Genomic DNA, 24,530 nt, shown 5'->3' with positions numbered 1-24,530 from the left:
TGTAATGTTATCCTGTTTACTGTAATTGTACCATGCCTAGCACTGTAAAGTTATTATTACTATGTGCACCTGATTGTTTTATTAGAGTTAGCTAAAATTTAATGCTCTATTAGAGTTTCTCAATCTTTTATTAATCATTATCAAGAATTATCAAAGTGAAATGTTCTCTTCTTATGACATTGCAAAGTCCCTTCTCCTGATTGGGGTTGGTCTTCAGCCCATCTAACCTTCCTTTCTCTATGCCTAGCTATGTAAACAAGTTTGCTTATAACTAGCTTCTAATAGCCTTCTATACAATCAAGATAATGAAATAATGGCGAAAACTCATAATAATGGCCAAATTTAGGTGGTGATACATAGCACCGTACTCCACAGATCGCTAACCGGCCTCCACCTCGATAAATTTCTAAGTTCTTCTTCGCCATTGCCTGCTGTTCCGTATACGGAAGAAGCCGTAGAAGAACAAATTTACGGGATCTTGTGTGCTCAGGGATGCAGAATCAGACATGCCAACTCTCACGCATTAGGCGTGAGTCTCACTCTTTGGCTAGTAATCTCACACTCTCACGCCTAACCCTCTGTTTCTCACTCTTTCAGCTTAGTTCTCACGAATTTCTCACACCCGATCTGCTTTTTAATTAGCCCTGTGCTTAACCTGAGCTTATTTTTGTACTTAGAATATGCGATGACCTTTTTTTTTTTTTTTTTTTTTTTTTTTTTTCTTTTTTTTTGTACTTCACTACCAAAAATCCTGGAGCTGCAGTTGAATCTGGTCCACATTGCTGGTAGTGTTTGAGGTCTCACTCCTAAAATTGTTCAGAGGTTGGCATCTCTGCAGAATATGTACAAAAATGGCAATAAATGGGGGAGAGGGGGTGGAGTCTACCAATGACTTGCACTTATGCTACATGAGAACACCCTCTCTTGGCTGATGCTTTAAATTTTTTTTTTTTTCTGTTTCGACGGTTTCTCAGATCTCAGAGCATGGTTTAGGGGGGAAATAACTATCTTGTTATATTTATTTCAACGAATTACAGTACTAATATAATTCTGCGAAATAAACTGTCACGTGACGTAAATAGACAGCCGACGAACGACGATCAACCAACGGAGACTGCGATAGCTACTCAGAGTCAGTGTTAATTAAGGACATTTGCTACAATTGTGGCGTTTATACCGGCAGGCGAATCTATACACCAAGTAAGTACCGGAAATGAAAGGGTGGGGCAACTAATAAAGTGGAAGGATTAATGCCCCCCTCCTCCCTATCCAGCAAATCAAAAGTAGGCATTCCAGCCTGATTTTTAAATTTTGGAAAAAATGGGCTTTTTATATGCTCAATAGATAGAGTATCGATTGCTGATTTCAGAAATATATAGTTTGTTGGGTTGTACTTTGGCATGCCCAGTGCTTAAAAACTGAAAAAAAGTACATTTTTCTCCAGGGCTCCCCATACATTGTAAAGGGGAAAATGGCACAATTGAATCAGGAAGCCATCTAGCAATCTGGACTATCTTGAAACTGCAGTTGCTTCTAGCTGCAAGTTTATACATGTAATGAGAGTAACTTCAGATAGTATCGGATCTCAGTGATCTTTGTATGTTTTGTGGTGAGCAAATATGTTTCACCCACTGCACACTTCTCAATACAATGGTGTATACCCATAGGCAAGTAGCTATCTCAAGTAAGTAAAAACATCAAGTTAACAACTCATAAAGGTAAACAACTAAAGTGGAGGTGCCACAATGATGCAACAATACCTAAGGTGGAGTTGTGGTTTCAATTATGGCATTGTTATGCCGACTTTATACTTTTGAGCTGATGACACAGCCATCAGAAAATTGTTCTGGAGCTGAAAATTGCTAACCTGAGTGAAGTAACTACGCGCTTTAAAGTAAGCACTGGTGACTATCTTCAACCCAACAGTACATTTTTAAAAGTTTTAAAGTATTCTACATACATTACAAGGCTTGAAAAGATTACAAACTTACTTATATGTAACGCGCATGATAAAACTAAGATTTTCATAATGATCAGTGTGTGGACAAACCCCACAGCGATTTTCATCCTCATTGGAGCTCGGGCAACGGAGCAATCCCAAGTTAAATATGAGTTGTTATTTTGTGCCAGGGTTCTATTGGGGAATATACGGAGATTTTTTTTATTAAAAAATCTCGGATGCTGGAATGCCTATCAAAAGGCAATTAAAAACTTATTTTTGGAATCATTTTGTCAACAGTGTTGATTTATTTATTTTCTGCAAGCCCCTCAGCACTTTTGTTTTTGTACCTATTGCACTGTATGTCCATTTACGTAGTTCCTTGTATGTTGTGCTGTAAAGCCTATCTAATCAAAAACAGCCAAGCTGTAAAAAAAGGAGTGCAGCCCTTGAAAAGGCTATGATGAAAAAAGATGTGAAATCCAAGGTGGCGGCCAAGAAATGGCTGTGATGGTAGGTTAATGGTAAAAATTTTAATAACGACAATTCAGGTGAATTTTGTGCCGCTTGGTTTTCAAGGGCCGCACTCCTTTTTTTACACCTTGGCTGTTTTTGATTAGATTTCACTTCTTTTTGTATTTGTATACCCCAAAGCCGGCCTATGGCCAGCTTTGGGGCTTTTTAACCCATATATTTTTCTTTACCACAGGAAAAAGAAAAAGATGAAGCAGATTTTATAAATACTTTAACTCATTCTGATTTTATCAGTAAATGTACAAATTATATATATAATGCATATATCAAGAGTTCATTATATTATGAACTCTTGCATATATTTATTACATGTCAATTAATCCCCACAGGATAATTTACAGCTGATCTCTCTACTGGGTGACTTGAAATGTAGCTGAACTCTCTACAGGGTGATCTGCTTGTACGTAGATGAACTATTTACAGAATTCTCTCTACAGGGTGACTTGACTCTAGCTGAACTCTCTGCAGGGTTATCTGTTTGTAGTTGAATTCTCTACAGGGTGATTTGTTTGCAGCTGAACTCTCTACAAGGTAACTTCTTCTAGCTGATCTGTCTACAGGGTGACTTGTTTCTAGCTGGTCTCTCTACAGGGAGATTTGTTTGTAGCTGAATTCTCTACAGGGTGATTTGTTTGCAGCTGAACTCTCTACATGGTGGTTGCTTTGTAGCTGAACTCTCTAAAAGGTGACTTCTTATATCTGAACTCTCTACAGGGTGATCTTTTCATAGCTGAACTCTCTACAGCAGAGACAATTATAATTTTTTCCAAATCTCAGTGAAAATGTCAGGCAACCTAAAGCATTACCTGACATTGATATGCTACTGTTTTACACAATTCATCGGAAATCCTTACGTTACATTGATAGAATAGAGTGACTCAACCTATAATAATACAATCATTGTTGTCTAATTGATTGACAATGCATCACTATAAAACTCTCTAACTTCCTTTTATTTTGATCTGACATTTTGTCAGGCAGGTTCCATTATGGTTGGCCATGCATGATATTTGCCTGTCAAATGGCCTATGTCAGGCAGTAATAATTGACTCTGCTCTACAGGATGATTTGTTTGCAGCTGAACTCTCTACATGATGATTTCTTTGTAGCTGAACTCTCTACAGGGTGATTTGTTTGCAGCTGAAATCCCTACAGGTGATTTGTTTGTAGTTGAACTCTCTACAAGGTGATACTTCTAGGTGATCTCTCTACAGGATGACTTGTTTCTAAGTGAACTCTCTACATGGTGATCTGTTCATAGCTGAACTTTCTACTGGGTGATTTGTTGGCAGCTGAACTCTCTACAGGGTGATCTTTTCATAGCTGAACTCTCTACAGGATGATTTGTTCGCAGTTGAACTCTCTACATGATGATTTCTTTGTAGCTGAACTCTCTACAAGGTAACTTCTTTTAGCTGATCTCTCTACAGGATGACTTGTTTGTAGCCGAACTCTCTACAAGGTGATACTTCTAGGTGATCTCTCTACAGGATGACTTGTTTCTAACTGAACTCTCAACAGGGTGATCTGTTCATAGCTGAACTTTCTACTGGGTGATTTGTTTGCAGCTGAACTCTCTACATGGTGGTTTCTTTGTAGCTGAACTCTCTACAAGGTAACTTCTTCTAGCTGAACTCTCTACAGGGTGACTTGTTTCTAGCTGATCTCTCTACAGGGTGATCTGTTCATAGCTGAACTTTCTACAGGGTAATTTGTTTGCAGTTGAACTCTCTGCATGGTAGTTTCTTTGTAGCTGAACTCTCTATAATGTGACTTTTCTAGCTGAACTCTCTACAGGGTGACTTGTTTCTAGCTGATCTCTCTACATGGTGATCTGTTCATAGCTGAACTTTCTACAGGGTGATTTGTTTGCAGCTGAACTCTCTGCATGGTAGTTTCTTTGTAGCTGAACTCTCTATAATGTGACTTCTTCTAGCTGAACTCTCTACAGGGTGACTTGTTAGTAGCTGATCTCTCTACAGGTGATCTGTTTGCAGCTGAACTCTCTACATGGTGGTTTCTTTGCAGCTGAACTCTCTACAAGGTAACTTCTTCTAGCTGATATTTTTACAGGGCATATTTGTTTGTAGCTGAGTTCTCTACAGGGTGATTTGTTTGCAGCTGAACTCTCTACATGGGAGTTTCATTGTAGCTGAACTTTCTACAATGTGACTTCTTCTAGCTGAACTCTCTACAGGGTGACTTGTTTCTAGCTGATCTCTCTACAGGGTGACTTGTTTCTAGCTGAACTCTCTACAGGTGATTTGTTTGCAGCTAAACTCTCTACATGGTGGTTTCTTTGTAGCTGAACTCTCTACAAGGTGACTTCTTCTAGCTGACCTTTCTTCAGGGAGATTTGTTTGTAGCTGCACTCTCTACAGGTGATTTGTTTGCAGCTGAACTCTCTACATGATGGTTTCTTTGTAGCTGAACTCTCTACAAGGTAACTGATGTCTCTACAAGGTCACTAGTTTGTAGCTGAACTCTCTACATGGTGGTTTCTTTGTAACTGAACTCTCTACAGGGTGACTTCTTCTAGCTGATCTTTCTACAGGGTGATTTGTTTGTAGCTGGATTCTCTACAGGGTGATTTATTTGCAGCTGAACTCTCTACAAGGTGACTTCTTCTAGCTGAACTCTCTACAGAGTGACTTGTTTCTAGCTGATCTCTCTACAGGGTGACTTGTTTCTAGCTGAACTCTCTACAGGTGATTTGTTTGCAGCTAAACTCTCTACATGGTGGTTTCTTTGTAGCTGAACTCTCTACAAGGTAACTACTTCTAGCTGATCTTTCTACAGGGTGATTTGTTTGTAGCTGGATTCTCTACAGGGTGATTTATTTGCAGCTGAACTCTCTACAAGGTGACTTCTTCTAGCTGAACTCTCTACAGAGTGATTCATTTTTTTTGCAGCTGAACTCTCTACATGGTGGTTGCTTTGTAGCTGAACTCTCTAAAAGGTGACTTCTTCTAGCTGAACTCTCTACAGGGTGATCTTTTCATAGCTGAACTCTCTACAGGATGATTTGTTTGCAGCTGAACTCTCTATGTGATGATTTCTTTGTAGCTGAACTCTCTACAGGGTGATTTGTTTCTAGCTGAACTCCCTACAAGGTAACTTCTTCTAGCTAATCTTTCTACAGACGATTTGTTTGTAGCTGAGTTCTCTACAGGGTATTTGTTTGCAGCTGAACTCTCTACATGGTAATTTCTTTGTAACTGAACTCTCTACAATGTAACTTCTTCTAGCTGAACTCTCTACAGGGTGACTTGTTTCTAGCTGATCTCTCTACAGGGTGACTTGTTTCTAGCTGAACTCTCTACAGGTGATTTGTTTGTAGCTGAACTCTCTACAAGGTAACTTCTTCTAGCTGATCTTTCTACAGGGTGATTTGTTTGTAGCTGAATTCTCTACAAGGTGATTTATTTGCAGCTGAACTCTCTACAAGGTGACTTCTTCTAGCTGAACTCTGTACAAAGTGATTGATTTTTTTGCAGCTGAACTCTCTACATGGTGGTTTCTTTGTAACTGAACTCTCTACAGGGTGATTTGTTTGTAGCTGAACTCTCTACAGGGTGATCTGTTCGTAGCTGAACTCTCTACAAGGTAACTTCTTCTAGCTGATCTTTCTACAGGGCATATTTGTTTGTAGCTGAGTTCTCTACAGAGTGATTTGTTTGCAGCTGAACTCTCTACATGGTAGTTTCTTTGTAGCTGAACTCTCTACAATGTGACTTCTTCTAGCTGAACTCTCTACAGGTGATTTGTTTCTAGCTGAGCTCTCTACATGGTGGTTTCTTTATAGCTGAACTCTCTACAAGGTAACTTCTTCTATCTGATCTTTTACAGGGTGATATGTTTGTAGCTGAATTCTCTACAAGGTGATTTATTTGCAGCTGAACTCTCTACAAGGTGACTTCTTCTAGCTGAATTCTCTACAGAGTGATTGATTTTTTGCAGCTGAACTCTCTACATGGTGGTTTCTTTGTAACTGAACTCTCTACAGGGTGATCTGTTCGTAGCTGAACTCCCTACAAGGTAACTTCTTCTAGCTGATCTTTCTACAGGGTACATTTGTTTGTAGCTGAGTTCTCTACAGGGTGATTTGTTTGCAGCTGAACTCTCTACATGGTAGTTTCTTTGTAGCTGAACTCTCTACAATGTGACTTCTTCTAGCTTATCTCTCTACAAGATGACTTGTTTCTAACTGAACTCTCTACAGTGTGGTCTGTTCATAGCGGAACTTTCTACTGGGTGATTTGTTTGCAGCTGAACTCTTTGCATGATTGTTTCTTTGTAACTGAACTCTCTACAAGGTAACTTCTTCTAGCTGATCTCTCTACAGGGTAATTTGTTTGAGCTGAACTCTCTACATGATGGTTTCTTTGTAGCTGAACTCTCTATTAGGTACCTTCTTCTGGCTGATCTGACTACAGGGTGACTTGTTTGTAGCTGAATTCCCTACAGAATAACTTGCAATGTAATATAATTGAGTAAATTATAAATGCTGCTGAATACTTTATTAGGGTGACTGTTCTATTAGAGTATCTCGATCTCGCATTTGTTACACGTAGATGTCTTTCGAATCATAACTCAGTGATTTGTAATCCGATTCTTCTGTATTACTGCAAGGACTTTCTATGATGATTATTCCAGCTACATACTGATTTTCAGCTCGTTGCTTTAAGCGGTTTGCCTAGTAGACACGAAAACTAATGGTTTTTTTATTCATAAAAATCGATCGCGTAATTTTGACACGGGTCGGGTTTTGTGTCACATCTCCATGGTCTTTATCCCGATTCCTTTCAAACCACAAAAAGGCACTCCTACGATGGTTGCTCCATCTACATATCAACAGTGTTGGGAGTAACGCGCTACTTATGTAACGCGTTACGTAATATTATTACTTTTGTGGTAACTAAGTAATATAACGAAATACACTACAAAAACAGATAATATAACTCAAGTTACTTTACTTACAGGTGTAACGCGTTACCTAAGTAATATAGTTACTGTAACGAATCTAATATTACGTAATATTATTACTGCAAGACTGAGTAACGCCTAACCACAACGAAGTAATGAGTGAAGCTTATTCACCAGCTTCTTACTTATAACCAACATTTACACATTGCCCAACAATGTAATCATGTCACGTGATAAGGTTTCACACGTGACAGCTTAAAGCTGTGGACACAAAGTAATATAATATGTAATATTATTACAGTTACTTTATTTTATGGGTAATATGTAACTGTAACTAAATAGTTCAGTTGCAAGTAATATGTAATATGTAACTAGTTACTTTTAAAAAGTATCTTGCCCAACACTGCATATCAATTTTCAACTGATTCCTCAAAGGAGTTTACCCTGTAGGCGTGACAGACCTTCGACCTTATTTTACGCAAATAATCGGTCATAACTCCGTGAATGTTCATCGGATGCCTACCAAAGTTGGTACAGAGATCCGCCTTAATGAGCCCTTTAAGTGTGCCAAATTTCAGCCCGATCCAAGCACGCATTCGTGTTTTATGGCGGATTTTGCGAAGTGTGCGAAATGAAGAAGTAAAGAAAAAAACGAAGAAATTAAAACGAAATTTTGTTCGCTCGTATCTCGGAAACGGCTGGATCGATTTTCTTCAAATTTGGTGTGGACTCCCCTAGCTGGCCAGCACGTCTGTAGCAAATTTGGTTCCAATCGGATAAGGGATCACAGAGCTACATAGGTGTGAAAATTGCGTTTTCTTTCTTCCTGTTAATATACTCACGGGTGGCACGCCGGCTTCTTGGGCCGCACGACACACTACCGTGTGTCTTGATAATAAATGTATTTCTGCCATCCTTAATTAATTACAATAATAAACAACAGACTCAACTTGAGTGTGAGGCACACTACTTCTGACATTCAGGTTGTCAAACTCTCTTTGAAACAATTTGCCTTTCCTAATAACTAGGATCTGTTCCCCCATCTTTTTTTGCTTAGCAAGTTCCTTCCTCAGTTTCCTATTAACATCTCTCTCTTTGGGCGTTAAATCAGAAGATAGATAATTTTTACCAAAATGAATGCTAGAGTGTAAATTCGAAGCAGCTCTCAAGACATTCCATTTCATTCTCTCTGAAGCCAGGATAACTAATAGCAATCTAGGTCTAGAGTTTCTGCTTTGTCCAAGGTGCACCATTTTAACAATATCACACCTACCGACTTTAAGTTCCTTCTCAATAATGTCTTTCACTAGCTCTTCATCATTTACACTTCTGGAAGATTATAGACAATTAGATTGGGTTTCCTTTGTCGTCTGTCAAAGTAATTGTCCACCATCTGAACAACTTGTTGAGCATTGTTGGGCACCTGTGGAGATTCAGGTACGTTTTCTGATATATCCATAACATGTATGCATGTAATCATTGTAACTATGTTTGTAATTGCTAAATATTTCCTGAGCTGACCAGCACTGAGTGCTTCCTGCTCAGTAATAATAATAAATAAATAAATGAGGTTGCTGTGAGACCTCTTTCAAAGATTGTTTAAATTGCTCTTTGTTCAGCTGATTAACAAGACTATCCATTGTCTTCTTCGTCAAAGAATGGATAGTTTCTCAGTCTCTGTTGCTGTGTCCAAGGAAAGGTTGCATGCTTGGATGGTTTTAGCCATAGTAGGGTTGCACAGATTACAGAACCAGTGCAGGCTATTGTAACCCTCTAAGAAGTCCAGTACCTCTTCAACAACAGTCAAGACAATGCCAAACTAGACAACGCTCACATTAAACAAGTAGATGGGCATCTTGCTTGCACACTTTGCAAAGGTCTTCTTCTCCATCTGAGCTAGGGGTGACCTTTTGGTTGCTGTTGCCTTTTGTGGCCAGATTCTTGGAGGTAGAGTACGGTTCACACTAGCTTCTTCTTCTGCTTTGAGTACTTATTCTTTGGCATACTGCAACTTCCAACTGTTTTGATAGCACAATTGACAGCGATATTCTAGTATGATGTAACTACAATTGCTTGTACTCTCCATTGCATGTGTCCCTGTTGTAAGTGCTCTAAACTCTCTTGCCCTGTAAATTTTAATCATTTATGTAGCTAAGTATGTGTTTTGTATGTTGTCTACATATACAGTAGTTAAATAATTAACCAGTTTTATAAGTAATTAGTTTGGGCAGTTGGCACATGTTGCCATCTGCTTCTAAACACCACCACACTCTTTTGGTACATAGCCATTGTAATTTCGCATCTAGTGTTGTAATCTGGTAGTGCCCGCTCTTTCGCAAAAGGAGGAAAGGTCTGGTCACTCTAACGTTACAAATTTGTAACTATGGAATGTAATTAAACAATGACATCATAATGAATGGCAACCATGTATACAAAGTAAGTATAGTTCTACAAATAGGTTAACCATAAATTTTCGACCCACTAGAGAAATTATGGGTTAACAAGCAGCTACTAACACATATACTTTCTATATTGATTAGGCAGCATTACAAGTACATCAGTTCCAACTACAGTAAAAAACCTTTACTACCTCCATCTTTTGTTCTTTTAAGGAACACCCTATTGTCATTTACAAGCAGCCTTAGTCATAACACATCTCACAAAACTTCATGACAAGCTCTTCTACATATTGTGTAATTCTACAGTATCTATGGTAACTCCAAAACAAACGTTGCAAAATTTAGTAATTGCCAACAACACAATCTATTTTGTGTTAGCTCCCTGTTTTCTATAACACACTACAAATTTTAGTATAGTGACCAAACCCTTCCTCTTTGCAAAGCGGTGGGTGCTACCAGACTAGACATTGAGTTGGGTCTTCAGTACTTCCATGCAATCACGAAGCTTTGAGGTGATGGAAAAATAGTTTAAAAATTAGGTGGTGAGACACAGCAATATGGGCAAGGATCTGAAACAAAAAATCGACAATAAGCAACCTAAACCATACATTGGTAGTTAATGATCTATGAGTAATGCTATAACAAATAAATACATGTACACATTTGAAGTAGTGTGCAGTTCTATGCAATATAGTTAGCCATTTCATGAAATGGCTGCAATGATGTTAATGAGATAATACTAAATGTATTGTCATTAACATCATTGCAGCCATTTCATGACTGCCACCTTCAACTTCACAATCCAGGCTTTTAAAGGATGCATCCTTTTTCTACAGCTTGGCTGTTTACATGGATTTCACTTCTTTATGTACCCCAAGGCCAAGTTAGCCAACCATCAACTTTGAGGCTTGCTTTTACACAAATCATAAGACAAACTAGTGCTCTACCAATTAGCTAACTATAATACTGACAATTGCTGTATAATTTACTTATGGTTATATAAAGCAATAGTATTTTATAACAAAGTAAATTTCTTTTTAAGTTAGGAATGCATGTGTCAATTAGGAATTTTATTTTGAAGTGACTGTTCTATTGGTACAGGAGTATCTCGACTTTTTATACAAAATGTGACAAGTTGCAGTTGCTCAACTTTTACAAAACTAATCCTGCATCTTTTATACTAGAACAATTCCAGCCTGTCGTCACAAGTTTTGCTAGCAAAGCACTTATTATGATGATTATGATGATGATGATTGGCACGAGTAGGTGTTGATAGTAGTGTACTACCCCACCAATCGGTACCAAATTGGCTATAATATCAGCTTCGAATTCATGAAATGCTAGAGAAATTGCAATGGTATTGTACGTAGAATTTATTTGATTACTTTTGTAATACTCTAATAGAGTGCACATTTTTTCATGGATTTCCGATAGAACACACATAGAATATGCTAGATTTTTCATTGGTAGAACTGTGAAACTATAAACTTATACTAATGAGTAGATTTTAGCTAGAATTTCACTTATGAAGCAGAAATTAAGTTAGTAAACAGCTGTGATGGCAACAACTCAGTGGTTAAGAATTTGGGTGTTCCGGCTGGTTTGACTTTTTTCATGCACCTTTTACCCCATGGTGACTGTTATATTAGAGTATGTTTGGTTTTTACCTTGTAATTCTATTTCTATAGCTGTCAATGCAACATTTATTCCCTTGAAAAACCTTGCCATGTAGCATATAACTAGTCATGGAACCCGAAATTCTATTCAGTAAAATTAATATAATGTGTTTGATTATCAAAAGAGGTTACTGTTACAGTGGAACCTCAGTTTTCTTGAGCTTTTTATCTATTTAAATGAATTTTCTGTTGATTGACTGATGTTTCTAGCCTAGCATAGCTAAAGGCTTAATTTATTCACTGTTTGACATTACTTTTCCAGAGACATGCCTTTTTGCCAACCACAGCTGCAACAGTGCATGGATCATGGATTTACCTCCTTTGTGTTTCATTTCTTTCTCTGCAGTACTATTATACCATGTAGAAGTTGATGCAAGAAGGCTTTATTGTAGCTGGTTATCACGAGAATCACTTGTAAATTCTGTAGTGACTGGATTGATTACAGAGGCTCTTCTCCTACTGATCGTCATTTGTAATTCTGTACAATGGGTGGAACATATCTGAAAGTGAAACAGAATGGCTGCTTCACTAGTATTTGATAGTCGGGACATGCAGTTAGTCGCAAATTCTGTAGTGGCTGGATTACAAAGGCACTTCTCCTATTGTTCTTTGTTTATTTATAACAGGTGGAACATATGAAGTGGAATGGCCACATCACTTTTAGATGGGGCATGCATTAAGTCACTCAATAGATGTGTCTAGGCAATGCTTTCTTAACTGTGGTATGCATTAAAACAAATGTAAGAAAAATTAGAGAGATTTTATATTTGAGCAGGGATCATATTAAAGCCATGAAACAAGGGAGGTCATCTACATCTGCAGCTGTGCTAGTGGATATTTAGTTCCTATTTCAGTCATGACAGGCTGTATTATATGACTGAACTAGGAGTATAGTTGCAGGTGTAGATTGTTTCATTGGTTTTTACTTACATATGTTGCTTATATTATAGTGCTGTCAAAATTGCTTGACTGATATATAGATCATTAATTGTATGCATTAGAGTTTCATAAAACTATTGGAAATATGCTGGGTAAGCTCCTGATGAATGGAGCTCATATAATTGCATAAATAATTATAATCATGCATATTCTTAACTATGTAGCTACAGCCTTACCTTAACTGTCAACTTCTTCCAATGATCATCAGGTAAATAGCTCATCATTTTATTATCACTCTACAATACTTTACAAATTAGGAGATCATGATAATCAGATCAGCTACTAGTATAATACTAATACTTCAGCTGTGTAGTGTGATATGTTCAGGTAACTATATGGCATACCCACTGACACATTGATTAAGCATGCTTTCACTATGCTCTGTTGAAATGCTGTATTTGTGATAAACAGCCTATAGCTATTTATAGACCTCTAAAAGTTTCTGTTACATGGAATGTGTTGTACGTAATGGTGAAGTGTAGCTGTTCTTACTATCATTACAGTTGCTTGTCCTTTACTTGCTGCTCCAACTGATGGAATGATCACTTGTTCACTGGGAGATGATGGAACTCTTTCTACTAATGACACATGTGATTTTACATGTGACAATGGTTTTGAGTTAACTGGTAGTGATACTAGGACCTGTCAGAGTGATGGGAATTGGAGTGGTAGTAATGTTACATGCATAAGAGGTACATACTGTAAGTATTAAACAGTTTAGAATTATCCTAATAAATCTGAACAAGCAATGAGGTACTGGAACACTCACTTAATCGTAATTGTGTAAATAAGGTACACTGATGTAGTTGTAGTCAGCATGGAATTGGTATTTATAATCTTTACGTGTTTGTTTGTCTAGTTCGGTGTCTTGCTCCAATAAATGGAGCTCTCAACTGTGTACCTGGCACTACTGGTTTAATTGGAGATACTTGTGCATTTCAGTGTAATGCCGGTTATGTTCGACAGGGCTCTGTGATTGGAGTTTGTCTGGCTGATGGCAACTGGAGCATGGGAAATCCAATCTGTGTAGTATTAAATTGTTCCACATCACCACCTGTTGATAACTCACAACTACAGCTACCATGTGACACACAGTACCTGTCAACATGTACAGTGTCATGTAATGAAGGGTTTACTGGAAATAACATCACCAGTGTCAATTACTTGTGTAATGTCAGCTTTGTAAGTAACATGGTAGATTGGGTGGCATTAGATGGACTATCATGCCAGAGAGGTATGTATTGATAGTTCATTTTGTAATTAATTGGGATATGTATAAATGCTGGGCTGCTATCCAGGTGATTCAGGTCAAGTTATACATTTTGCCATTCCCATCTATATATCGATCATGTCATTTGTTTCTTGAGCTGTAATAACACATAGTGCATGTGACAGGTTTTACCTTCTGTGCATGCTCTCACAGACAAATTTTTTGGGCTCATGTCTTGGGAATGCCTGGGACAATTTTGATCAAATCATACAGTACGATAGTACTGTATAATAGGGACCACAAAAGTGTAGGTGTGGCCCATGATAAAATTACCCAAAAACCAGCCTCACTTTTCCCTGATGATGATGAAGCGGTATTAGTAGGTATAACTAAGCCCAAACAAGTCTTTAGATAAACCACAAACGCTTTCAACAAGTTGCTATGGAATTTTAAATATATATTAAATTGAATTTTCTAGTGACTTACTGACTGACTGAGTAACTGACTGACTAATGCCTTCTTACAAGTGTAACTTGATAAAGCTACAGGCTTGATTTTTTCACTGTTTGACATCACTTTGGCCCAAGAGGTGCCTTTTGGCATACTGAAGTACACACAATGCTTCTTAATGGACTTACCAGTGTCCTCCTTTGTGTCTCATGCATCTTGCTGGCAGCCAAAAATGTCGATTTGGTGGTAGCACTCAATGGCTTCCCTTCATAATGGAAATCATCTGTACTTTTCATTTTGGCTATTTCAAATATTTCTTCATTCGTAATGCTGTGTAATGGGTTGAACATAGCTGACAACAAAGTGTAAAGGATACTTCACTTTTCAGATGATAATTGATAGCGGCGCCATTTTTTTCTTTTGATGCAGTATGCATGGGTTCACCAGTCATAATAATTTTATTTTTTAACAAACAAGTATGCAAAAAAATTGGAATTTCAACTAGAGAAGGGACCATAACGCATCTATAAAAAGTACTGAAACAAGCTGGAGTATTGCATGATATTAAATCACAGTAAAGCAATAAGAAGTGTTATATCCCTACTGTACTCAAGGTATCACAATGGAAATGCTCAGAAGGGATATAACACTTATTATTTTACTGTGATTTAATATTGTGTACTACTCCAGCTTGTTTCAGTGCTTTTTATCGATGTGCTATGGTCCCTTCTCTAGTTGAAAATTCCAATTTTGTTGTGTACTTGTTTAGTATGTGGAGGGGATTTACACTGTAATAGCATTTTGTTTGGAGAAAGTGTATAGCTAGGTAGAAAACTTTGGGGGTTTAAATTTTTGATAAGTACAAATTTATGAGGGAATGCCGCTATACATTCTAGCCTTTCTAGGGCTTTGTTTACTTAATCCCTACTATAATAATGAGGTACTGTACTTGTCTATTTATTATTCATCTCTACTGTATGCAGTTAAGTGTCCTACTCCTGTTAATGGACGATTAGAATGTGAATGTCCAGGGACTAATGGATTTTATCAGGATAACTGTACCTTCTTTTGTAATCCTGGTTATGAATTACAAGGACCTAGTAATGGAACTTGTTTAGCTGATCAAAGTTGGAGTGGAGGTCTACCATTCTGTGTACCTTTAAATTGTTCGACATCACCACCTGTTGATAATTCACAACTACAGTTACCATGTGACACACAGTACCAGTCAACATGTACGGCAACATGTAATGAAGGGTATACTAGGGATGTTACCAACATCACATATTTGTGTAATGTTACCTTGAATCCTAATGTGGTGGAATGGAGGGTGGTGGATGGTGCATCTTGTCTGAGAGGTATTACAAGATATTATTGTATTTTAAAAGTGATTAGACCTGCAATCAGGGTAGCCAGACACAGTCCTAGTTAGTAGTCTTCTTAGCAGTGTATATACTACTAAACACAACAGTATTAACACTAATCTTATTGGCAATTGGTAGAGGCTGAGATTAGGAGTTCTTATCGTAATTGGAATCAGTTAATTGGCTGTTGCTAGCATTCAGTTGGGCTGTCTGATGTGTACTGAGGTTTGAGGTGACCACTTGTCTAATTAGACTTGTGGGATGTCATAACCTCATGGCGTTAGCTTTCCAAGAGTTAATTTTAATACTACTGTGCAGAAATGTAACTTGTATAGGAGCACTATCAGAAAGTAAAATACTGGATATTAGGCCTACGTATATAAAAGTGGTGGGAATCAGTACAACTCTTGTGATCACAGTTACTGTACTACATGTAATGTTGTATGCATAAAGTGTTTAAAGTTTTATAGTATGATTTGTTGACGGAGGGTATATTTGTTTATTATTATGGATGTGGGTAAAGTTCTAAAATGTGTTCTGCATATCTACATTTGATAAGAATCGAGATACTGTAATAGAGCAGTCAATAAATTCTAATAGTGAAATACAGAAATAGACTACTCTAACAAAACAAAGCAGTCAGTTAGAATACAACTATTATTAGTCACTATCCCACTAGGGACCCAACTAAAAGCCTGTGTAGCAGGGAGTCAGAAACATGTTGTGATATAGAGATCAGTCAATATTTACTAGTAAACAGCGTGGGAACTAGGAGTCCTAAAGACCTTCAGCACTTGTGCTGTAAAGTCTTAATAAATAAATAAACAAATAAATAAATGGTAAAGCAAATTTCTTTTTAAAGTGTCTAGCTGATCATTTGGCTGCGAGGTGGGAAAAGTCATACAGTGTTGTCATGGGCTGGGTAAAAGCAAAACTCTCCTTTACAATCCTTTGTGCTACTTTGCTTTGTGTTCGGGGCTCTCGGGCAAGATGGCGGTCATTGGGGGTGGTTGATGGAGCATCCATCTCTGAAGCATTGTAACTGACCAATTTATTTATTTGTTTTTCTAATTTATTTCTTATTGCTATGTTTTGTCTTTGTTGTAAATTATACAACCAAGGAGATATAACCAAGTACTAATTAATAATAATAATAAATAAACAATAATGTTAGAAATAATAAAAATAACAGATGATATTATATACACTGCTAAAATGTATAGTGCTTAATTTAATGAGCATAACATATAATAGTACTTTTCTTTATAATCATAATATTTAGAATATGCATGGTTTAGACAGAAGTGGCTCATGCATGGACAAAGCTAAAGTTCTATCTGCCATCAGTGATACTTAGTCATATTGTTTTCTTGCAGTTACATGTCCACAACTTACTAATCCTAACAATGGAACAATCACTTGTTTACTGGGAGATGATGGAATTCCTTCCTATGAAGACACTTGTAGTTTTACATGTAACACTGGTTATGAGCTAGCTAAAGACGATGAGAGGATGTGTTTATTTAATGGTACTTGGAGTAGTGATGATGTAGTGTTGTGTGGGAAAACAGGTAGGAACACAGAATTGTGAGTAAAGCACTAACAAATTTTACTACATCTAGACAAATCTGATTCAAAAAGTTCTCTATTAATCATCATTATCACTGGAACAACAGTAGCATCAATTGTTGCCCTTTTAGTTATCATGGTAGTGATGCATAGAATATATTATAAGAAGCTTCACCAGAAAAGAAATGTTCAGTAAGTATGTAGTGTTTTATGTGCAATGCATCACCATGTAATATGGAATAAGCTGTGTGCAATGTGAAGTTATACTAACCTGTACCATGTATCCTAAAAGCACTATATAGACCTTATTTATTTAGAACAGTAAGCGCCTTCTGATGTCACGCAAAACTATACAAGAGTCTCTATTTACCACGGTGATGGTTTTTCAGACACCATTTTGAGTTCTACAACTGGGCAAGCACAACAGTTGCTATCATGTTACCATATACTACAAATGGTGAATTTGGTGGAGAATAGTGATGTTACTATGGTTTAGGTACTGCAAATAGTAAATATTGGCGGACAACTCCTTTGCAATTGGTTATAAGTGCTACAAATTTAATCCAGTGAATAGGTCTATTTCCATGGGTAGCTCTCTCTTGCTGACCCTGAAACAACAGCTTTTTAGAACTGACCTTCGGATACATGACCTAAAAGTATTTTTAATACTAGTGAGAGGGACAAATATGGTTCAGAAGAATCAGAACATGCTTAGTTAGTATAAAGAACAGCATAAACAATCCATTCTCTGGCAAAAGATTTATTCATACAATAAAATAGATCAACTTTATTTTATCTCATAAATGTGTACATGTGTTGGCCATAAAGTATTTTATAACTGTTCATATTTGGCTTTCATGCTTTTGTGCAGATTTAAAAGGATGAGCCGTTTATCTACATATAATTATGATATAAACGAGACATTACTGAAACGAAGTCAGGATGAAAATGTTGTATGTAAGTTGCAAAGTTTATTCACTCCATTTGTATCTACTTTATGGATAGTAAAATATAGTAGACACTCTGAGAGTACCTGTCCATGAACCCAACACACTCAGTGCACATGTTTGTTGATCTCTGAAATTGAGACATTTCTTTTTTTATGTAGCTAAAATGGTGCCTGAAATAATCACCCAATGTCTACTAGTTACTGTATCTGAATTGCTATGAAAAGTCTTAGCCATGGCTGTTATTGACATGGTATATAGCTTACAGACATCTATCATAGATTATAGTAATATAATCTGCATATGCTCTACGTATATTCGCAACAGCCATTTGTGAGATATGGGCGTTCAAAATTTCATTTTAATTTCTTCGTTTTTTTCTTCTTATGCCATATGGGGGCTATGGGGGCTTCAATTTAATTTCGCACACTTTGCAAAATTGCTATAAAATGTAAATGTGTAATTTGATTGTTTTGATCTTTGGCACAAATGAAGAGCATATAAAGTTTTAAATAGCAATAACTGCACCTCGGTTGGACCTCACTAGCTACGGTACTACCACTGCACAAGGCAAAAAGGTGTAGTCATGTACTAAGTTTGCTGTGAATTAGAGGTGTGCGATGACTAATTTACACATATCTCAATATTTCCTTTGAACTTATCTCAATTATCTAACATATCTCGATAACTGAAACAATTAATTATTAATAAACTGCCAATATTGTAACCAATAAAGTGAGCAAATTGCAATATATGAAGACTGTAAAAAAGTGAGTCTTAACACTGCTCCCAAGTGGTAGGAAAGTTGGAGCCCTCAGGAGGTGCCTACACCATTAGGTATACAAATAATTTACAGAAGTTTACTATTATCTAGATTAATAAACCTATCATCCTTATCTTGATAAGTCTTATGATATCTTGATAATCGAATATATCTAGACAATCGCACACCTCTAATGTGAATATGATGAATATTCAAGTTATGAGCATTTATTCATGTAAAAAAGAGCAAAGGCTACATACAGGGTAAACCAAGCATGGGAATAACTTGAAAATTGGTGTGTACATAGACTGATCATCGTAGCAGTGCCTTTTGATGGTTTGAATAGCAGTGTAGTTACAGCTTCAAAGTTATAAAACAAAAATCAAGCAAGTATAAAATCATGGGATCAAGATACTTTAATAGAGCAGTCACCAATGGGTAAAAATAGTGCACAAAAAGTGTCGAAAAAACTTACTAGAGGTTGAACCAGGGACCTCCATACCTAACACCAGCATCCTTAACCACTGAACCACTGCTATCTTGGCTGATCATCTCACTTAATTTCTGCTTTATGAATGAAAATTCTAGTTTAAATCTACTTATAAATAAACTTTTGTAATTTCATAGGTCTACCAATAGAAGTACTAGGTAGGTCTAGAGCACCATGCACACCTTGAGTATATTGACAGGAAGAAAGAAAACAACTTTTTCATGCATGCATCGCTCCATGGCCCTTTTCCAAAGCACACCATTTTTGCATTATAGCTGTCCGCCAGGTAGGGTAGGCCACACAGTGAATTTGATTAAATTTGTAACAGCCATTTGCGAGATATGGGTGTTCAAAATTTCATTTTAATTTCTTCATTTTTTTCTTCTTATGCCGTACGGAGGCTTCAATTTATTTTTGCACACTTTGCAAAAACTGCTATAAAATGCAAACATGTAACTTGATTGCCTCGATCTTTGGCACAAATGAAGAGTGTATAACAGTGGATTCATGTACCAAGGTTGCTGTGAATCTCAGGAATATCCAAGGAGTTATGAGCATTTATTCACGTAAAAAAAATTTTTTTTTTGTCACGGCTACAGAGTAAAATGAGCATAGGAATAACTTGAAAATTGGTGTGTAGATAGGCTGATCATTGTAGCAGTACCTTTTGATAGTTTGAATAGCAATAGAGTTACAGCAACAAAGTTATAAAGCAAAAAGTAAAATCACAGGATTGAGATACTCTAATAGAACAGTCACCACAGGTAATAAGGTGTACAAACAATGTCGAAAAAAACCTTACCAGAGTTTGAACCAGGAACCTGCATACCTAACACCTGCATCCTTAACCAATGAACCACTGCTACCCTGGCTGATCACCTCACTTACTTTATAAATAAAATTTCTAGTTTAAATCTGCTTATAATAAAACGTTTGTAATTTCATAGGTCTACCAATAGAGGTACTAGATTGTTCTATGTATGTTCTAATAGAAGTCCTCAAAAATGTGCAATCTATTAGAGTATTACAATAATATTATCAAACACAGAATTAAATCATGCAATGCAATACATTTGTAAGTCTGTCTTCAATAATCATCATTGTATCTGTATAGAAAAGAAGAAATACAAATAATAAAAAAACCCAAAGTCAACCATAGACTGGTTTTGGGGCCTTATAAAGTACAAAAAGAATGACATCCACACAAAAAGAGTCAAGCTGTGAAAAAATTGGTGCGGCCTTAAACAGCCTGGGTGAAATCAAAGGTGGCAGCCAAGAAATGGCTGCAATTATGTTAAAGCTAATAAATTTAGTAAAGGCTGTGTGCATTGTTAAAATTTATTTGCATTAACATCATAGCAGCCATTTCTTGGCCGCCACCTTTGATTTCACAACTTTTTTCACACAGGCTTTTTAAGGCCGCACCATTTTTTACAGTTTAACCGTTTATGTGTGGATATATACCTAAAAATCTGAGTTGCTTTTGTACCATGTGGAGGTATGATGTGTCAATGATACATTGATGTTTACTTATGCCTCTTGCAATTGCTTTTTTGTCTTTCAGCTACAAAAGAATACGTAGCACAAAAATTTGAAAAACAGTTGGCTACACTTACAATAAACTACAGTGACTTGCAAATTCAGGAGCCAGTAGCTGAAGGTATAGTTATTTGTTATAGTATTGGATAATGAAAGTAGTCAGTTCATGTTGTCACTTAAACCGTGACCTAATTATCCTAATATTTTACACTTCCAAAGCATAATTATGTTAAATTTTTGTGTTTAATTTTTTATACTTTCAAGAAGTTATGGTAATAATCTTACCAATGCACTACATACTGATTTTGCTGTGTGTTGTTTAGGAACATTTGGCATAGTCTACAAGGGTATTTACACAAGAAGTGGTGAAGATATTGTTGTTGCTGTTAAGACATTAAAAGGTCTGACATGTGCAATTTATTGAAAGTAATTAATTTTGTTACAGGATTTTTCTTGTTATTTGCAGTTTCTTCGTCAGTACTTACAGCTGAAGAGTTTATTGATGAATGTTCTACTACTAAAATATTCAGCCATCCTAATGTACTGAGTCTCATTGGTGTTAGTATTTCACCAGAGGAGTCCATACCAATGATGGTGTTACCATATATGGTCAATGGTGATGTGAAGTCATTTCTGAAGTCAAAGAGAGGACACAAGATAGAAATGACAGAATTACCAAAAGTAAATATAGCTACCTACATACTATGGTAGCAGGACATGCTATGGTTGCAGGAGTTTATAACATACTGTGCAACTATCACTGCATATATGTAGTGACTATTATGTATCATTGGGCAGGTTGTTGACATGTAGCACAAGTACAAAATTTTGCATTATTTTTTCTGATAGATTTTCGCATCCTACGTGCATGCCTTGTCATAAATGGTTTGTATACTGGAAATTTTTTATCTATTTTAATGTTACTCCTATCTTAATACATTAATATTGTCTATGTGTGCTTAGGATCTTAGTTACAACACACTTGTGAAGATATGCTTGGACATTGCTAAAGGGATGGAGTATCTGTCATCAGTTCGGTTTGTACATAGAGATTTAGCAGCACGAAATTGCATGTGAGTTGGTTTCTTCAGTTTAAATTATTTCACATCCATAAGTAACTTAAATACGTATTGCACTAATGTCCATATATACATGGAAATCAGTCATGCATATGTGTAACTTGTAAACCTGATTGTCTATATAGCTAGTTCACACACACACACAAAGTAAAAAGCAAAGCTTACAGCAGCCGTGTGTAACACAACTATTGTTGCCCAGTAAACCAGCACTGGGATGCCTGTACACCACTCAAGCGCTTGAGCCTTGTGTAGGAAAATCCTCCTGGGCAGGTATATGTAACCCACAGGAAAACTGTCCAGGTCTTGCAGAGAGAGGTAGCAGAATCCAAAGTTCCACAACAGATCGGCTATATGTGTGTATGTTACACACACACACGTATGCACACATAGTAGATCTGTTGTTGGCCAAGCACCTGGCAAATGATTATCACATTCTTGAAGGTGTATGTATTTATGTATATTTGTGGGTTTCTTACACAGACATGTACTTTGCAGGTTGGATGAGAACATGGTGACTAAAGTTGCTGATTTTGGTCTTTCACGTGACATATACATATCAGACTACTACAAGTTAGACCGTTCTGTTCTACTACCAGTGAAATGGCTTGCTCCTGAGGCACTATTTGACAAAAGTTTTTCAGCAAAAACTGATGTAGTGAGTGGTACAATCCTACTACACTATAGCTGTCATAGTTTAGTTATTACACTTACTATGTACTCTAATAGTAATTCAGTTGTTCATGTAACGATTATCAATTCATTAAGTATATCAATAAAAATTTTAAGTTTACCTATTTAGGTTATCTATCAATAGCCCTTCAACTAAGTGTGCGTTGAATCAACAGCAGTTAATCAAAATTAATAGATTAGAAACGAAACTGAGTACATGACTACTCTATTTGAGTAGCTGATTACACTCAAATACAAAACTGAAATTTGTGCTTGCTATATAGAGATTTTGCAAAGACACTTTTAAGGGTGCACAGTTATTAAGTAGCTACACAAAGTACTGGGAAATTTTAACAAGTACAGACATTTTCATGGATGTATGTGTATATATATAATCCATTATTTAATGAACCTGTTGTGTTCCCTTAATAAATTGTTACAAACGCCACCTGCCAAAGCATTCAGTAGCACTGTGGAAAACTGTTTATTAAACCTTTGACCATAGGCATAGCAACAGGGTGCATGAGCTAGGGAACTAGAGTCCCTCTGCTATTGTTTTACAGGGGACTTAATCTCTTAACATCGTAAGATCAAGAAACTCTAAGCTACTTTGATGGAGCAGTTATATATTCAAAAAAACATATTTAGTACCACATAAGATTAATCTTTCACATTTTTTGTGTGTGCATACCCCCGGACTCTGTAGATAGAGCATGCTGGGTGTACTTCACACACAGTGCAGATTTTATCAACCAGTTACCAGCCTTCTTAGCCCTTCACATAAATTTTTGTTGCTACTCCCTTTACTTTGATATGACTATCAAATATTTGTCCCACAAAACATTCATACAGCATATATAATCCTTACTCACAGTGGTCATTTGGAGTAACATGTTGGGAAGCATTCACTCTTGGACTACAACCATATCCTTCAGTAGATCCACATGAAATGACCGACTATCTGAAGACTGGTAAAGTGCTGGAGAAGCCTTCTCTAAGCTCAGAAGAAATGTAGGTATTAAATAGTGAGGTTTCATCAATGATTTGTTGTGTTTATATTTAGGTATGACATTATGAGGTGCTGTTGGAAGTTTGCTCCAGAGGATAGACCTGACTTTTGTGAACTTGTTGAAAAAATCAATCAAGAATTACATAACTCTTAAACCTACAACTAATATACATTTGGTTTAATGTCCTTTGTACTTTGTTATTGTATGGTATGTGCTACTTTTACCATTGCAGTAGTTGAGTTATGATTTGAAACACAAACTGAACTTGCAGTTGGAAATAATTTGGGCAAAATCATTTTGAGGTGTTACTAACATTCAGTGAACCACACTTAAAAACATCTATGAATGCTGCATGATGACTGCAGTTTTGTTGTAACCAGGGGTATAATTTCCATACCCAACTTGTAATTTAGCAACCATATGTATGTATATACAACCAATTTTCTAAAGCAGAAACAAACAGCTACATCTCAGTCTATGATCACTTCAGTATTATATACAAATTATTTTATGTACCACACTATGTATGTGATATGGAAAAACGACTATCATTGAATGGATTAAAAAGCATAACTAAAACAGACTTGTGATAATGTGACTAGGCCTGCGTCAAATAGCTATGTCGGCATAATACAAAGCATAGGCTGAAGTAGTATGCCAGCATAATGCTAGGATATTTCAAACTATGGAGCTTAATTCCATGAAACTAAATCAACACTCCCTAATAGAGCAGTCAGTACAAACTGCAATAGAGCACTCACTTGCATTGTACATAACACCTTAGATCGATACTCTCTAATAAAATAGTATAGCAGTGTAGCCCCAAAATTAACCAAATTGTACACTTTACATAAAAGCATGAAACTTTCTAGATCAAATAGTATTCCTCATGATATGTATTTTGTGATATACTGTAGTGTCATCACAGATTTGACCTTTGCACAGAAATTTGACCATTTTTGTCTGTGTCTCCCTGAGGCATTGTCACATTAAAATGTAGTACCAAAGTAAAGGTCTTGTTGGACGA

At 36.6% G+C, this 24,530-nt stretch overlaps 1 protein-coding gene and 1 non-coding gene across 4 annotated transcripts; one reads left to right on the top strand and one right to left on the bottom strand.

Moving 5' to 3' along the window:
• Positions 1-1,040: 1,040 nt before the first annotated feature.
• Positions 1,041-23,773, top strand: LOC136250883 (tyrosine-protein kinase receptor TYRO3-like). Of its 3 annotated transcripts, none has more exons than XM_066043213.1 (16): positions 1,041-1,200; positions 12,578-12,621; positions 12,671-12,740; positions 12,917-13,105; positions 13,273-13,647; positions 15,057-15,431; positions 16,814-17,008; positions 17,060-17,198; positions 17,878-17,963; positions 20,771-20,866; positions 21,069-21,146; positions 21,212-21,426; positions 21,709-21,818; positions 22,320-22,479; positions 23,368-23,504; positions 23,557-23,773. In XM_066043213.1, exons 3-16 carry the CDS (start codon positions 12,677-12,679, stop codon positions 23,654-23,656), a joined length of 2,319 nt encoding a protein of 772 aa, XP_065899285.1. In that variant the 5' UTR covers positions 1,041-1,200; positions 12,578-12,621; positions 12,671-12,676; the 3' UTR covers positions 23,657-23,773. The 3 variants fall into 3 exon arrangements, with proteins under 3 accessions (XP_065899285.1, XP_065899284.1, XP_065899286.1); XM_066043212.1 differs by having other exon boundaries at positions 21,191-21,426; XM_066043214.1 differs by lacking the exons at positions 12,578-12,621; positions 12,671-12,740 and having other exon boundaries at positions 21,191-21,426.
• LOC136251952 (U4 spliceosomal RNA) lies at positions 18,382-18,526 on the bottom strand. The gene has a single exon (XR_010699293.1). It is a non-coding gene; the product is annotated as a U4 spliceosomal RNA (small nuclear RNA).
• Positions 23,774-24,530: the final 757 nt, after the last annotated feature.

Source organism: Dysidea avara, chromosome 3 (assembly GCF_963678975.1).
Source record: "Dysidea avara chromosome 3, odDysAvar1.4, whole genome shotgun sequence".
Lineage (NCBI taxonomy): Eukaryota > Metazoa > Porifera > Demospongiae > Dictyoceratida > Dysideidae > Dysidea > Dysidea avara.
This window is presented reverse-complemented; position numbering and strand designations above follow the sequence as displayed.